At 47.0% G+C, this 16042-nt stretch overlaps 1 protein-coding gene across 1 annotated transcript in view; it reads left to right on the top strand.

The window, feature by feature from the left end:
* The window catches only part of LOC310672564 (unconventional myosin-XVB-like), a 67400-nt gene that overhangs the window by 16833 nt on the left and 34525 nt on the right, over nucleotides 1-16042 (top strand). The window contains exons 11-21 of the mRNA XM_083429987.1: nucleotides 4314-4371; nucleotides 5387-5517; nucleotides 6579-6674; nucleotides 9906-10141; nucleotides 10232-10410; nucleotides 11586-11658; nucleotides 12736-12933; nucleotides 13035-13129; nucleotides 13739-13842; nucleotides 14086-14167; nucleotides 15458-15571. Coding sequence (XP_083286113.1) covers nucleotides 4314-4371; nucleotides 5387-5517; nucleotides 6579-6674; nucleotides 9906-10141; nucleotides 10232-10410; nucleotides 11586-11658; nucleotides 12736-12933; nucleotides 13035-13129; nucleotides 13739-13842; nucleotides 14086-14167; nucleotides 15458-15571 — 1366 coding nt within the window. The remainder of the gene's footprint in view (nucleotides 1-4313; nucleotides 4372-5386; nucleotides 5518-6578; nucleotides 6675-9905; nucleotides 10142-10231; nucleotides 10411-11585; nucleotides 11659-12735; nucleotides 12934-13034; nucleotides 13130-13738; nucleotides 13843-14085; nucleotides 14168-15457; nucleotides 15572-16042) is intronic.

The following is a 16042-nucleotide window of genomic DNA, read 5'->3' as shown; positions in this document are numbered from 1 at the left end:
TGAGGAACGCAGGTGTCTGGAAAATGGTATGTCAATTAAATACAGGGTATAATCTGGCAAAGCCTGATAACATTTGTGAAACCAAAGCTTTGTTTTAGAGTTTTATGCTGACACCCCCGGTTTGCATGGAGAATAACTACCATTCACTTCAATGGGAGATGTTTTCCCCTGTGTAAATCTCCAGTATGGAGGCCTCAGTACAGATTGAGACCATAGTGGGGTGGGGGGTGGGCAAAGGTCTGGACTGGGCAGCTGGGCTGGCAGGGATGCTGTCACAATAGAAGTCCAGGGTCCCTCTCGCCAGAAAGAACAGGAGGGGTCTGACAAATGCAGCAGGTTTCACTTACACATTTTAAAGTGAAGTAATTGCCATCTGGGACGCGAGTGGCGCTGTGGGTTAAACCACAGAGCCTAGGACCTGCCGATCAGAAGGTGGCGGTTCGAATCCCCGCGACGGGGTGAGCTCCTGTTGCTCGGTCCCTGCTCCTGCCCAACCTAGCAGTTCGAAAGCACCTCAAAGTGCAAGTAGATAAATAGGTACCGCTCCAGTGGGAAGGTAAACGGCGTCTCCGTGCACTTCTCTGGTTCACCAGAAGCGGCTTAGTCATGCTGGCTACATGACCCGGAAGCTGTACGCCGGCTCCCTCGGCCAATAAAGCGAGATGAGCGCTGCAACCCCAGAGTCGGTCATGACTGGACCTAATAGTCGTTACCTTTTTACTAATTGCCATCTAAAGAGGGTCCTCACATGAGGCCGCTAAGTACAAAATCTAAAATTATCTGACTCCAACACTGCAGGCTGACAGTGTGTGTTTTTAAAATGCCATGCTCTTAAGGACACAGTTACAGAGTTGACATATTGTCTAGTTGAACCCTTGGTGTCTCTACTGTGTCAGAGACAGCGTTAGCAGCAAGTTGCCCTGTTCTATGTCGACTTTCTTGAAATTGGTGCCTGCAGTTATAAGATGGATCATGCCGTTACAGTGCCGATACACCAATGCCAAAACATGTAGGTGCTTAAGGTGCTGCCAGGACTCTTTGTGCTTAGTCTGTCCCTACAAAAGATCTGTCTATCCCTCTGGAATACTGGCACAGCTGTGTGTGTGCAGATTTAGCAAGCACAAAGCAGAGTTCTTTGATGTCCATGCATGCCCAGGTTCTGGCAACGCCCTAATACTCTGAACATTAGGGCAGATACAAATTGAGAATTCTGGTATTTCTCTCACAGTTGTTTTAATAGGGCCCTGCCACAAAAGGCAACATGGTAAAGCAACCTTCTCCAGGTGGCAGCAGAACTCAGGAAGGGAGAATAGAGGCAGAGATTGGGGTCTGAATGCTGCAAGAAGCCTTCCTAAAACGTTGACCCTATTGTGGGGGGAGGGTGCTATTTGGGCTCCACTTTAGGCAGCAAAACCTCTTGGCGTTGTCAAGTTCTGGTATTGCCAGGTGACTTTAATCATTGATCTTTCCACTCTGTGATGATTGGTTTAGTGTGATTGTTAATCATTGGTTTAAAGTGATTCACATGATGTCACTCAAGATAGCACTTGTGTTAAGGCAATTATCACATTTTGTTGGTGCCCATTACATAATGCCTGTGGCAGATGAGATGCAGCTTCTGCCACTATGCATGTGCCTGTTTGTTTTAAAGGTTAGCATTTTAGTAGATATGCTTTTTACATTGTTTTAATCCCATGGATAGCTTAATAGCTAAAATATATGAAAGCTTATTGTTTAAAAATTATGTGTGTGTTTTGTCTGTATTCATTTTATTTTTTGTGAGCCCCCTTGAGCCCTGGTTTCAGAGAAAAGGTGGAGTGTAAACAAGCAATTAATCAAGAGTCACTGAGAGTGATTCCACTTGGCAGGTTTTTGAGCATGGGTAGGCAAACTAAGTGTAAGGGACGCGGGTGGCGCTGTGGGTTAAAGCCTCAGTGCCTAGGGCTTGCCGATCGAAAGGTCGGCGGTTCAAATCCCCGCGGCGGGGTGCGCTCCCGCTGTTCGGTCCCAGCGCCTGCCAACCTAGCAGTTCGAAAGCACTCCCGGGTGCAAGTAGATAAATAGGGACCGCTTACTAGCGGGAAGGTAAATGGTGTTTCCGTGTGCGGCTCTGGCTCGCCAGAGCAGCGATGTCACGCTGGCCACGTGACCCGGAAGTGTCTTCGGACAGCGCTGGCCCTTGGCCTCTTTGAGTGAGATGGGCGCACAACCCTAGAGTCTGTCAAGACTGGCCCGTACGGGCAGGGGTACCTTTACCTTTACCTTTAGGCAAACTAAGGCCCGGGGGCCGGATTCGGCCCAATTGCCTTCTAAATCCAGCCCATGGATGGTCCGGGAATCAGCGTGTTTTTACATGAGTAGAATGTGTGCTTTTATTTAAAATGCATCTCTGGGTTATTTGTGTGGCATAGGAATTTGTTCTTTCTTTTTTCAAATAGTATGGAATTTGTTTGCAACTTTGTTAACAGCATGTATTAACATCATAGACGTACATCGGTCTTTGCTGCCCCTTTCCTTTCTCCCTAATCTGACCTGTGAATACCTTTTGTAATGCCTCTGGTATTTTATGCAAGTGTAAGGAATAGGAAGGTGGACCAGGGGTGATTGCAAGGACACACAGAAGCAGGCTGGGAACTGCAATGAGAGGGTTAATTGAAATCTGGGTGGAAGGTATGGATATGCTAGAGACATCTGGGAGGTGGTCTTTGGGAAAAAATATATCTCTGCAGTAATGGGGCAATTGATACCCTATTAGCATTGGCCCTGTGTTGGTTAAGCTGTCAGAATAGCTCACTGGGTGAGTAATTAGATGAGCTGCAAGAAAAAAAAAAGAATAAATTTGGCAGGCTTAGATGCCTTTCTTGACCTATGTAAACAGGAACTGGAACTTAAAGCAGCTTTCAGAAACTCAGGTTGATTTGTGGAGAGCGTTACTATGAGATGAAAAGTAATTAATTCTTCTGAATGTCTTTTAACTGAGCAGGAATAATGCACAGCTGTGTTTGTATTCTATGCTTTTATTTTAGTTTGTCAAATAACAAGTTTGTACTCCCAAGTGTTGTTTCTGATGTTGCTTTATTGTGTTAAATTTTTTATTTTTTTTAAGCTGAGGCACAGCAGGTGGCCAGCACAACCCGCCCCCCCCCCCCTTATACCGCTTCTGAGAGGATAGTTTGCTTTGAACACTAAACTCCTTTGAGGCTAGACTGAAACAGCCACAAAATGTGCTACTGAAGAAATTAAAACTGTTCCTTAAAAAAAAACACACAAAAAAAACCCACTCATTTGTTCTCCAGAAGGCCTTCCTGTGACAATTTATTAAAAGATAATTAAAATCTTGGTTTTTCCATTAAAATCTTAGCTTTACATTGTAAATAACATGTCAGACTTACTGGAACTGAATGTTGTAATGGGCAAATAGTTGGGGAGATGTGTGAAATGTGTGCAGACGTAAAGGTGCCATCTGTGTACAACCTTGTACATTCTTGAATTTGATTAGATGCTGTAGCGATTGTAGGTTTGTTCCAGTAAGCTTCCCAAACTTCATCTTCAAATTCTGTATTCAAATCAGTTTCCCAAACGTATTTTGAGACCTGACATATCGCCTCAATCCATATCTAGCAAGACCGAGTGGATAGCAGAGACTATGTGTTTGTTAAGCCCCTTTCATTGATGAGGCATCACTGTCCAGGTATTATTATTTTTTGCAAATGTAGTTGCCACTCGGATCACGATGGGTCATCACACTGTATTTCTTTACCATACAACTCTGCATCCCACATCACTAATCAGTCATTAACTGCATGGGAAGCGGGTGGTGTTTGAAAATCACATGTTTTGATTTTGTCACATAAGCATTCCGGCAGGTACAGTCCTCTGTACATAGAACATGGTATGTCTTTTCCTGTTTTCCTTTTCCTTAAGGGTGAATTCATACACCAATGCATAAGTATTAAATATGGAAGTTTTTATCAAGTGGAAACATCTATCTTCTGCTTTTAATAACAACGCTTTGAGTGTGCTCAGAGAGGCACTCTGTGGTTCCATTCAAACTGCATGACTTTTGTACCTCGCTCTGGATTCTAGATCTTGGGGTTCTTGGGGGGGGGAGCAGCTCATTCAAGTCTACCCACCCACTTACCCTAGTTTATTAAATTGTTTATGGAAGGGATAGATTGCTGTTGTATTCTTTTGAGTTTTTTTCTTTTAAAAAACAAAACGCTAATTTTTAAAAGAGGGGGAAAGTTATTCAATCAATCAATCAATCAATCAATCAATCAATAAACCACCCCTTTGATTCATTTCCTCTGTAGGATGTTCGACGGCTGGAAATCCCTGCTGAGCTTGCTGCCTTACTCCGTTTGGCTGAAGGTGAGCAGAGAGCCTTTGACTCCTAATTTTTTTTTTTTTTTTGCTAAAGTCCATACACTTCACACGTGTTATGCTTTAGAGCAGAGCTGAAATAAATTCCCCCTCCAAAAAAAAAGTCTTGTAAACTTACATAGGGTGTCCTTACATAATGTCCTGCTGCTTGTGGGCTTCCTAGTGGCATCTGGTTGGTTACTCTTGGAACAGAATGCTGGCCTGGATAGGTCTTTGGTCTGATCTAAGCAGGGCTCTTTGTATAAATATTGTTTCAGCAGTTCGGTTGCTTAAGTGATCACTAGCCAGTAATGTTCGATTTCAATATTAGATACAGTGGCACCTCGGCTTACAAACGCTTCAGGTTACAGATTCCATTAACCCAGAAATAGTACCTAGGGTTAAGAACTTTACCTCAGGATGAGAACAGAAATTGTGTGGCGGCAGCTGGAGGCCCCATTAGTTAAAGTGGTACCTCAGGTTAAGAACAGTTTCAGTTTAAGAGCGGACCTCCAGAACGAACTAAGTTATTAACCTGAGGTACCACTGTATTGACAGACAGTGCTTGCCAATTTGTGATAGCTAATACATGCAGTGGTCTTCCAAGCTTTGGGGAGATACTTTTGCCATTGATTTGTTTGCCAAAGGACTTGAGTGTCTGCCATAGAACCACTACTTGTCACAAAGGATTCTGGGCATAAACACTGCTGGGCCTCACCATGAACCTTTGTGAACTGAGAATATGCTAGTCTAGAACCCACCAAGCATTTGCTTCTGGTTATCTGGTTGGCCACTGCTAGAACAGGATGCTGGACCGAATGGGCCATTGACCTGATGACCAGGCACTTCTTAGGTTCTTCTCCCCCCCCCCCTTCCCATTGTAGCTACAGTTGTGGTTATTGCTTTCGCTTAGTGTTTGTTTGGACACCCAAAAAATCCCTGTTGATCTCGGTAGCCGCATAAAAAAAGCAAGAGTGTGCCTCACCAACTGAGCTAACATTATTAGTGTTTTCCTGTCTTGCAGGTCACCACCATGCCCAAATTAATCAGGTCACAGAAGTCTCCCCTCCGGAAGTTAAAGCAAAGGCTGATCTCTCTCTGCCACCTGACATCAATAGCTTTCCATTCTCTGCGTTCATAAGATCGCATTTTCAGGTAGGAGGTTGTCTCGGAAAGTTGGAGTTCACTAGAAAAGCCAGCGGCCATCATTGTCTCTTCCACTCACTTCATAAAATGTTAACAGTTGGAAGGGACTTGAAATGCCATCTGGTCCAATCCTAGGTGCAGAATGCAACTATAACATCCCTGACCCATGGCTGTCTAGCCTCTACTTAAATGCCTTAAGCAAGGCAGTCTTAATTCATTGTCAAACAGATCTCAGTTCTGTTTATTTCCCTGTAGTAAAAGGCCATCTATTTGATGGTCATCATCTGAGTGTTTTGCGGGAAGAAAGGCTCTAGATAAGTCTTTCCCAGACACTGGGTCTCTTTTGGACTAAAGGTAAAGGGACCCCTGACCATTAAGTCCAGTCGCAGACGACTCTGGAGTTGCAGTGCTCATCTTGCTTTTTTGGCTGAGGGAGCTGGCATACAGCTTCTGGGTCATGTGGCCAGCATGACTAAGCTGCTTCTGGCGAACCAGAGCAGCGCACGGAAATGCTGTTTACCTTCCCGCCGGAGCAGTACCTATTTATCTACTTGCACTTCGTGCTTTCGAACTTCTAGATTGGCAGGAGCAGGGACCGAGCAACGGGAGCTCACCCCGTCACGGGGATTTGAACTGCCAACCTTCTGATCAGCAAGCCCTAGGCTCTGTGGTTTAACCCACAGCACCGCTTGACCCACAGTTAATCCACAGTTTTTGGACTACACCTCCCTTTATCCCTAGCTAGCAAGACCAGTGGTCAGGAATGATGAGAATTGTAGTCCAAAAGCAGCTGGAGACCCAGTGTTTGGGAAACACTGATCTAGATCTTTCCTTCTTGCACCTGTAGCCCCCCCAGTCCACTGGGCTTCTTCACCCTTCCTCTTTACTTTGGCTGTCAACTCTGCTGCTGTCACATGGGAGAAATGATTGGGGGAAACAAAAGGCCCTTTGCTTTGCCCTACCTGAACAGTGGTGGCTCTGAGAGCGATGCACATCGCAGTGTCTTCACTTTGCCTAACATTAGTAATGCTGCTTATGAACTCAGCGCTTCTGTTCCTCGTCCATTGTAGGAAGTGGGTTTCCCTGCCCTTGGGCAGCCCCTGCAACAGCCTTTGACCAGACTGGATGGTGAGCAGAGGCAAAGTGCTCTGCAGCTCAACAAAGTGGTAAGGAAAAATAATAATAATGAGCAAGCAGTTAAGTAGCTAGGCCTCGCTGGAGATAGGAGATGGTCCCGTCCCCCCACTCAAAGTTAAAGGATCTTTGAAGGAGGGAATCACAGCCCATGGTGTGTACAGCTATACTGATTTTCCTCTGGGGAGCAAGCTTTGCAAAGTGTTAGTTTGGTTTCAGAAGCCTGCAAAATCTCTTTGACCAAGACACAAAGATGACCTGTTGCATGCTTGGCTGGGGGTGGGGTGGGGGGTTGTGTTTCTACACTGTGGTGCTTCCAGTCAGGGGCTTAATTGCCAACGGGTTGTTCTGCTATCACAAAGGAGTGGTTGGCAGCTTCTTCAGATGGGAGACTGAGAGATGCCAAGGGAACTCCTCCACAACTCAGAGATCTTCCTTTGCATTTGTGTTACTGAGGAATCCAGAACAGGAAAGTGCTGAGCAACTGAGAAAAGAGGGGAGAAAAGGATTGTGGTGCCCAAGATGGGTGCAGGTACCTGAGGCCCAGACACCTTTGTTCTCCATTCAGCAGAAGCTCTGGGAGATTAAATGGAGGCACAGGCTTGGGTATCACTTTTTCTGGAGGTGGGGCTGGGAAACTTGCTTTCTTTTTTTGGCCTGTCAAGGCTTCCATTCTCTTAGGGGTTCCATTTGGTTAGGGGGTCACATGCCAGATATGGATTGGGCCAGAGCCACCCCACAGTCTTTGGCTGAATACTATACACATTCTGAGTCTCTTTTGCCCCTCAAAGCATTCTGTAGTTTACTAAGGGTTGCTAGGAATTGTACCTCCGTGTGAGGAGTAGACTACAGTGGCCAAAATACATTGCAAGGTGGGGTGGGTGTGAGGAATGAGCTTTTCATGCGTTGTAAAGGTTCAGTGCTTATGCAGTCTTTGTCTAATCACCCCACATTCATTCTCTGTCCCCCTCTCTCTTTCTCTATCACACACATGACAGAGAGAGAAGGGAGAAGCCAAATCTAATAGTGAAGCATTTTTGCTGTAAATGCAAGGTGGCAGAGTGGGTGCTCCTAGACAGGCGCACTCTTTCCTTCCCACATACACGAAGCACCCCATACTGGGAGTGGCCAGGAGAAGTGTTTGGGGCCTCCCCCTGCTCTGCTTCCTCCTCGCACTTCCACCTGCAGGATGTTGCTATTGAGAGTCAACAAACAAGAAGCTGCAAAGTGAGGGTTGCGGCGCTGCTCCTTTCCCAGACCCTGTGAAGGGGAGAAGAATGTAGACTTGGCACTTAAGAGCATCTCTCTTTGGGTGGTGGCAGGGAGGGGAAAAAAGGGAGGTGGCAAATTATTAACCACACGTCTGGAGAAGGGTGTCTTGCTCCCACGGGCGTTGTGGCTTTGTTGATGGACCTTCGCCCCCTCTCACACAAAGATACACAGCCTAACCCCTCCCCACTAACCCCACTAGGGCCACCTGTGCACTCCCCTTCTCCCTCACCCCAGGCCACACCGTTGTCATGCGCAACAGGGGAGTTGACAGCATTGGCTTCACAACAAAAGGATGTAAGCAGCTGCTTGCCAGCCTTCCCTTTTTCTCACTCTGTGTGCAGAGTCACCGGTGTAAAGGAGTGGGGAAGCAGAGAGGGTGAGATGTCCCCCGAAACTCAGAGGAAAAGAACAAGCCTGTTTCTCCCTCTGCCCTCCAGTCTCTCTGGCCGCCTCCTGCACACTCTCACCTCTCTCCTGTTTCCACAGTATTCTATGTCTTCCCTCTCAAATCCTCTTGTTGGGGAGACCGCAGGGGGATTAATGTGTCTGTTAGCGTGCAGTGGCCCAGGACTTGCAACTCTTATGTTTGGAATTGTTCAGAAGCCATTGTGCTGGGAAGCGGGAAGTGACCACAACTGATCCACTGGCCGCATGTTTTGCAAATCAGTTCTGGTAACTGGCTCTAGAGAGAGGATGCGCGCTGCCTTCCAGTTAGTCCTTAACTGTCCACCAGTTTCCATTCTTATTTAGAGGTTCTTAGAACTTGAAGGAACTGAGCAGTAGGTGGATCATTTTTGTGACTTTGCTGTGATCATGAAGAGAAGCTATTCTTAGGGAGGAGGCTGAGGGAGGACCAGGGCTATGGAGATAAGAATAAGTTTGACTCATACAATGTGTATGTACTACTAAACCCCTTCACACATTGCTACTTATTTAACAATTCTTGAAGGAAGGCGGTTTTCTTTTTAACTAATCGTCTATGGGAAGGTGGTGGCTTTTAAGTAACTCTTTTTTTAACAGGGTTTTGTTGTAATAAGAAAAGAAAAAAAGAAAGCCGCCATTTAATCCAGCTTGCACATTGTGTGTATCTGCACCATACATTTAAAGCACATGACTTCCCCCCAAGAATCCTGGGAAATGCAGTTTTTCCTTGCAAAGCTATAATTCCTCTTAACAAACCACAGCTCCCAGGGATCTTTGAGTTGAAAGAAATGTGTTTTAAATAGGCATGGACTGAGTTCTAAATGTGTGGTGTGGAATGAGAAAGAACGAGGGCAGACTCAAGGTCCGAGCAACTGAACAAGAATTCCTCCACTCTTAGCCTTGGACATATTGAAGGGCTTTCCTGCACAATGGGCAAAACCGTTCCCCAGCGTGTAGCTCAGCAGCAGTGGAGCACATGGAGGCTGAGTGCAATCCAGATCTCATGCGCATTTTTTGCCCCCGAAAAGCACAGAGAGAAACTAGTTTCGTTCCAAAAACAAATGCTCATTGCCTATTGATTCTGCATTACCCTACAATGTGTCCATTTGAAAACAGTTGTAGGTGGTCCTGGAAACTGGAGGTGGGTCCACATTGTGGCATTGTGGGTTGGGGTATCCTAAGATCACAATCGCCACTCCCTCCTCCATTCACCTGGGGCATGTGCAGGGGTGATGATAACCTAATCAAGGGGAGAGTTTCCAAATGCAGATCAAGGAACCCCACCCCACCCCCTTGATTAGGGCTGAATCTAGACTCAATCTAGATTGAAAGCAGCATGTTGAAGATGAAGACGAATGACTCAATTTTTTTTTTAAAAAACCCACTACATTTTTGTGTGTGCAGCAAAAGCGAGGTAATCTGCTTCGGGCACAGTTCTGCTGCAAGTGCCAACCGCCTCTGTTCCTACCTGCAATGGTTCTCCAAGAGGGTGATCAAGGTGGGGGCTTGATCTTGTCGCTTGAGGTCTGCTGCCTGACTCGATCACACCTTTACCGGTTCCCTTACAGATCCTGCGGTTCATCAATGACAAAGACCTGCAGGACTGGCAAGAAAAACTCCTGGGGAACTATATAGCAAGTCGAGGGCTGGCTAGCCTCTCCCTGCGCAATGAGCTGTTGAGCCAGGTGGCCAGTCAGGTGTGGAAGAACCCAGACCTGGAGCAAGGCCAACGAGGTTGTGTGTTGATGGCTGTCCTCCTGGGCACTTTTGCCCCTTCTCCAGCTCTGGAGAAGCCCCTGTTGAAGTAAGAAAAAGGCTCCGCTCTCCACTTTTTAAAAACACCACTCATAAAATGGAGCCGTTTGCGGAAGGATTCTGCTTTTTTGGCTTACAGGTTTGTGTCTGACCATGGTCTGGATGGATATAACGGCGTTTGCCAGCGTAAACTCCTGATGTCAATGAAGCAGATGGAAAGCGACCCAGAAGTGTCCCGTAGCCTTCCTCCCACCCAGCTGGAGTGGACTGCCAATCAGAGGAAAGGCAAGATGGTGTTGGATGTTTACACCTACAAAGGTAACAGCGAATACTTAGCATACTCACAAGGGCAGACCTTGGTAATATGCCGCCCTGTGTGAGACCATTGGAAGCCCTCAGCCACAGCCCTCGTGGCACTAACTTAAGCCAGACTCTGGGAAGGATGTGCAAGGCCCTCTACCTCTTTCCCAAAGCCCAGTAAGCGCTTGGCCAGCTTTAGGAGGGAGGCAGGAGGACTCTAGGACTCTTTCGGAGCCCTACACCTCCTTCCCGAAGCAGGGCAAGCGCTTACCAGGTTTTGAGAAGGCACCCTTCTTGGCTATGTGCTTGATGTGACCGCACCACTCACACTGCCCTAAAGCCGCCTGTGATACCCATCAGAATTGTTGGGAACAAATAGTATTTCCGGACCGGGCCCTCCTTGATGTTTGTTACCGGAAAAATCCGAGGGCTCCCTTGGACAAAAAGTAAAGACACCAATCAGAGTAAATTGGAGCAAATCAGCAGCCTGTAGGCTTGGCCTTTATTGAACTGCTGCAACAGGGTGTTCCCCTCACTTGCAGGAGAGAGGAAAGACACAGAAAATGGTGTGCAAGACCTTATAAAAACTTTTGAAATTCCCATCCTCTAGGTCAAGCCCACCCCCAGAAACATCATGCATAAATTGCAGAAAGGAGGGGTTGAGGGAGGAGTTGTGGTGGTAACCTGAGTGTCCTGTCACCTGGCTGGTTCCCTTCTACCCCTCCCCATGAGTCATTTTCTGAAGACAAAAGGTAGTCGCAGTTTCCTGCCCCCTGAGGGAAGATCTGATCATTGTCCTTTGTTCCAGTCTGTGCTGAATCCACTCCCATATGCAAGTTCTTTGTGATCTTGATTGTCTTCTGTCTGGGATCATCAGGGTTGGCATAGCAACTGGGCAGGGCTCCTGTGGATGTGCTGGTATGGTGAAGGGATTATGGCGCCCTGTATCAAACCTTCCCCATTTTGTAGTCTTTCCTTCATGGAGTAAAATAAATGTGGAACAGTGCAAATCTGATGTGTGGTTGATTTTCTATGAATTTATAACAGAAGTGTAGCGTATGTAGTGTGTGAGTGTGTGTGAAGTTTGTACAAACTGAATGATGGGGGGGGGTTTCCTGCTACATGTTGCAGTTTGCAGTTGTAAGGCTTTTATTTTAGCATTTTGTCTTTCGCTTTTTTCCTCCTTGGCTTAGAGGAGAGGCTTTCAGCCGAAGTGGAGTCCTGGACAACAGGAGAGCAATATGCAGGCTGGATCCTGAGTTCAAGGTACACGCAGAAGCAAAAGGAGTAGGTTTTGATCTGACAGTTTCTGTTGTCAGAGCAATTGATCTTTGAGGTCAGCAAAGGCTTAGGCTGTTATCAGCGTGTTCTGCAGCAGCATGAGAAGGGTAAATAATTATGTAAGGACCAAGCCCAGGCTGTGTTATTACTTCCTCATCCCAGGCTGTTGGAGTTTGTCTTTAGTCATAAAAATGAATGTTTGAGCTCCCACCTTCCCTTTTTAATTTTTTTAACTGGAAATCCATTTCATGCTTTGGAGAAGTTAGACTGTCTTTGGAGAGAAGAGTGGTGTTCATGGGCCTCAGTTCTGCTATTTTTCCTCAAAGAGCAGTGGCCTCCCCCCAACCTCATGTGCCCCCCAAGTGTTTTGGACTACAGTGGTACCTTGGGTTAAGAACTTAATTCATTTTGGAGGTCCGTTCTTAACCTGAAACTGTTCTTAACCTGAAGCACCACTTTAGCTAATGGGGCCTCCCGCTGCCGCTGCCGCTGCGCTGCTGGAGCACAGTTTCCGTTCTCATCCTGAAGCAAAGTTCTTAACCTGAGATACTATTTCTGGGTTAGCAGAGTCTATAACCTGAAGCGTCTGTAACCCGAGGTACCACTGTACAATTCTTGATCAGCCCCAGCCAGCATGGGCAAAACCAGAAGCCTTTTGTTTTTCCCTCTCTGCCTCACACCCAGGGCCGTCTTAAGCATATCCGGCGCCATGGTGCAATGATCCCTCTGCCCCCCCCCCCTTCCCAGAGTTGTCAAACCTTTCCCCAAGCCTCTGCAAGGATCGCTCTCCTTCCACTGAGGCTTGGGAGGCAAGCTGCATACCCACCAGCCATATGGTTGGCAGGGTGCAGCTGGTGGGCATGCAGGGAAAGGGGAGGCCACCGGCACAGCCGCACAGCTCCCCCACTTGCTGGGGTGCCCCTGAGAGGCTGGCGCCATGGCACAACACGCCACTAAGCCCAATGGGAATAACAGCTCTGCTCTCGCCTTCTTTCTCACCCCTGTCTTCTGGCACCCTGCACTTCCTCTCTGTGTCGTAATGTCCCCTCCCTCTGATTTCAGGGGCCTGGATACAGTACCTCGCGGCTGGTCTGTGTCCATGTTCACAGGCAAGGCGTGGCAGGATTTGCCTGGTTGTGACTTTGTGCTGGATCTCATTGGAGAAATAGAGGAAGGCAACTGGCCCTCTGAATCCTCCCCTGACTATCCTATAACCCCAGAGTGGGATGAGAGCTATTCCTATCAGAGCTCTTCAGATAGGTGAGTGACCTCCTTCCTTGCCACTTGTCCCCAGCTACAACCTCGATCGTATTCCCATAAACCTCTGCTTCTGTGACCTTACTGGCTTTCTCCCCTGGCAGGATGCCCTTGGACATCCCCCCTGCTCCAGGCATTCGGGCACCTTCCGCCCCCCCACCCCCCCTGCCTCCAGACTTGGACAACATCGCTCATTCAGGTGAGTCCCAATCTCAGGGCAGTGATGGTCCTAAATTCAAAGGCGGCTGGACAGCACCAAGGAGTGTGTGAACCTGAGTGTCTGGTTTCCAGGCTTTGAAGCAATGTGGGCTTTGTGTGTGTTCAGTGTGTGCAGGAGACTTAAAGAGAAAATGTTGAGGCTGTAGAATTAGCATAGGTAAAGGTAAAGGGACCCCTGACCATTAGGTCCAGTCGTGGCCGACTCTGGGGTTGTGGTGCTCATCTCGCTTTATTGGCCAAGGGAGCTGGCGTGCAGCTTCCGGGTCATGTGGCCAGCATGACTATGCCACTTCTGGCGAACCAGAGCAGCGCATGGAAATGCCGTTTACCTTCCCGCCGGAGCGGTACCTATTTATCTACTTGCACTTGACATGCTTTCAAACTGCTAGGTGGGCAGGAGCAGGGACCGAGCAAAGGGAGCTCACCCCGTCACGGGGATTCGAACCACTGACCTTCTGAGCAGCAAGTCCTAGGCCCTGTTGTTTAACGCACAGCGCCACCCACATCCATAGAATTAGCATGGGGAAGCACAAATGGTGCTAAGAGAGTAGGGAGGAGCTTGGCCTGATTTGTTTCCATCTCCCAACAGAGTCGAGCTACAGAGGTAGCTCCAGATCCGCTGGAGGGCTGGATCACTATGTGGACGGTCTCTTCATGCCTCTGCTGCATCATGGGGCCAGGAGTCAGACGCCAGTAAGTCTGCTCATTTCTCATCTGTTCAGTTGTTTGCTGCTCCTTTTCTCGTGCGCTGTCCTTCCAACAAGCCTGCCTTTCCGTTTCCCGTTTCGTTTGTTAGCATTTAGATCTGTAGTGACCATTCATGTAATTCATAGTGAATTATGACCCTGTCCTACGTTCAGTTGTCTGAACTCAAAAGACCAAATGAGGCGGATAAGCTGTGTACTAAATGTTGGGCTGTCTCTTGCTTCTCTGCAGGATATGGAGAGTGAAGGGAATCTGACTGGGCGCATGAAAGGAGGTGGGAAAATTGGACCCACTCAGCATGGAGCCTTCTCAGGTGCGACCCAAGCAGGAAAGATCCAGCATTTGTACATGATGGGGAAGGGAGTTCAGGGTTTGGTCCTTTGGGGATGATGGCCACCAGCGGCTGTTCTTTTGGCAAGCATTAAGCTGTATGTGATCTAAGATGCGTGTGGAATTATGCTTATATACCTGGCACACACTTCATGCTGTTGGGTGTGAATAATGAGATTCTATACATGCACACTTTGGACAAGCCCTAGGAAATTCTGTCAGGCCTACAGAATCAGGCAGGGACCTGCTTCCACAACATGCAATGGTTGCCATACCCAGAATGCCTAGCAGCACCCTCACTATATGGCCAACTACGCCAAGGTTATCTCAGTGCAAGTCCTAGGAGATATAATTTTTTAAGGATTTTGCCTTGAATGTCATTTCCCCCAAAATAATAAGCATTTCTATGAGTCCTCCATTTTCTCCATTCCATCATATTTCTACGTGTGGTGAAATAATTGCCTTCCCTAGAGCCAAATGGTAGTAGGCTCCTACTTTGTGGTGGTGGTGGTTGCTGACTAAAGATGAGGGGAGAAATTTGGTTTCGTTCCTGTTTTAATGCGAACCTGCTTAATTCACACTTCCTGAAACAATATGAAATGACTTCCTGAAACCAAAATCTGCACTTTTCTGACTTTTGTAATGTTGTTCTCCAAACGAAGCAGTGTTCAGAAATGTGTTTATTAGGGGTAAGTGTGCATTGCGTAAAAATGCACATATAAGTTAAAGTAACATACAAAAATGCATCATTTTAGGGGATATTACATGCAAAGAGGTGCCTAGGAGGAGGAGAGGTGCACACTAAAATGCTGACTTTTCATGATGACTTTTTAAAAAAAAAAACCTGCTATGAAAATGTGATTGAAAAAAATGAGAAACCAAAAGAAGGGTGTTGCATTTTGGGCAGGAATTTAAAATTCCTCTTTGCCGCTCTCTTCCAGCCTTCCCAGCCTTCTCTAGTTATTCAAGGGGTTTGTATGTCTCTTGTGGTGGTTTGTGTGCATTGCGTGCTGTTGTTGTCCTTGGTGATGTCTGGTTGCTTGTTCTGACTTGGGAAGATACTTAGCCGGGTACCACAAGGATGGAGCCAGCAGCCTCTAGGTTTGCTCCAAAGGTATGGAGTGTGTGTGAAGATTAGTAGTTAATGGAAACCGGGGTGGGGGTGGGGATTTGCCCGGTGCATGTGAGCAGGACCATCAGTAAGTCTGGCTGTTCAACTTGGTGATAACTTTCACACGAGACACAGCAAGCCAGTCTTTCCTTCTTCCATTAGGCTATTCAGGAATGATGAGCATGCCGTCTTACCAACCTATGCCCGTCATGGGCGGAATGATGCCAGCCACCATGCCGATGATGCCAGCGCTTGGTGGAATGGGAACAATGCCAGGTAAAAATAATACAGAAAATGTGGCAAGGGTTGGAACAGGTTGAAATGCAGGAGATTTTGAGGTGGGGCAGTGGGGAAGGCTGTCATTCATCCTTTGCACAATATATCCCTGTGTCTCTCTTCTTACTATCCAACTGGCTTGCTAAAAGAAGGCTGAGAGGAAAATGTGTAAGTTTAAAAACAAGTCTTCTTGCCTCAATGTGTTACAGACAACATAAAAGCATGTGGAATGTACTCTGCAACTGTACTTCTGCTTCAGTCATGCTTTTAACAACTATTTTACAAGCTTTTTTGGATTTACTGAATATAGTATTGGAAAGAGGAGAGTTAGTATGGAATTGTGTTGAATTTTGCAGTCCTGTCCCCTGATAATATTATCCCCATCTGGGAGGAAGAGCCTCTGGTTCAACAGGAAGTAACCACATACTATGTGGATCTCGGACGTTAGCTTGATGAGCCTTCATAGATGTC

This window comes from Podarcis tiliguerta (genome assembly GCF_965153285.1).
Source record: "Podarcis tiliguerta genome assembly, chromosome: 2".
NCBI classification, from domain to species: Eukaryota; Metazoa; Chordata; class Lepidosauria; order Squamata; family Lacertidae; genus Podarcis; species Podarcis tiliguerta.
This window is presented reverse-complemented; position numbering and strand designations above follow the sequence as displayed.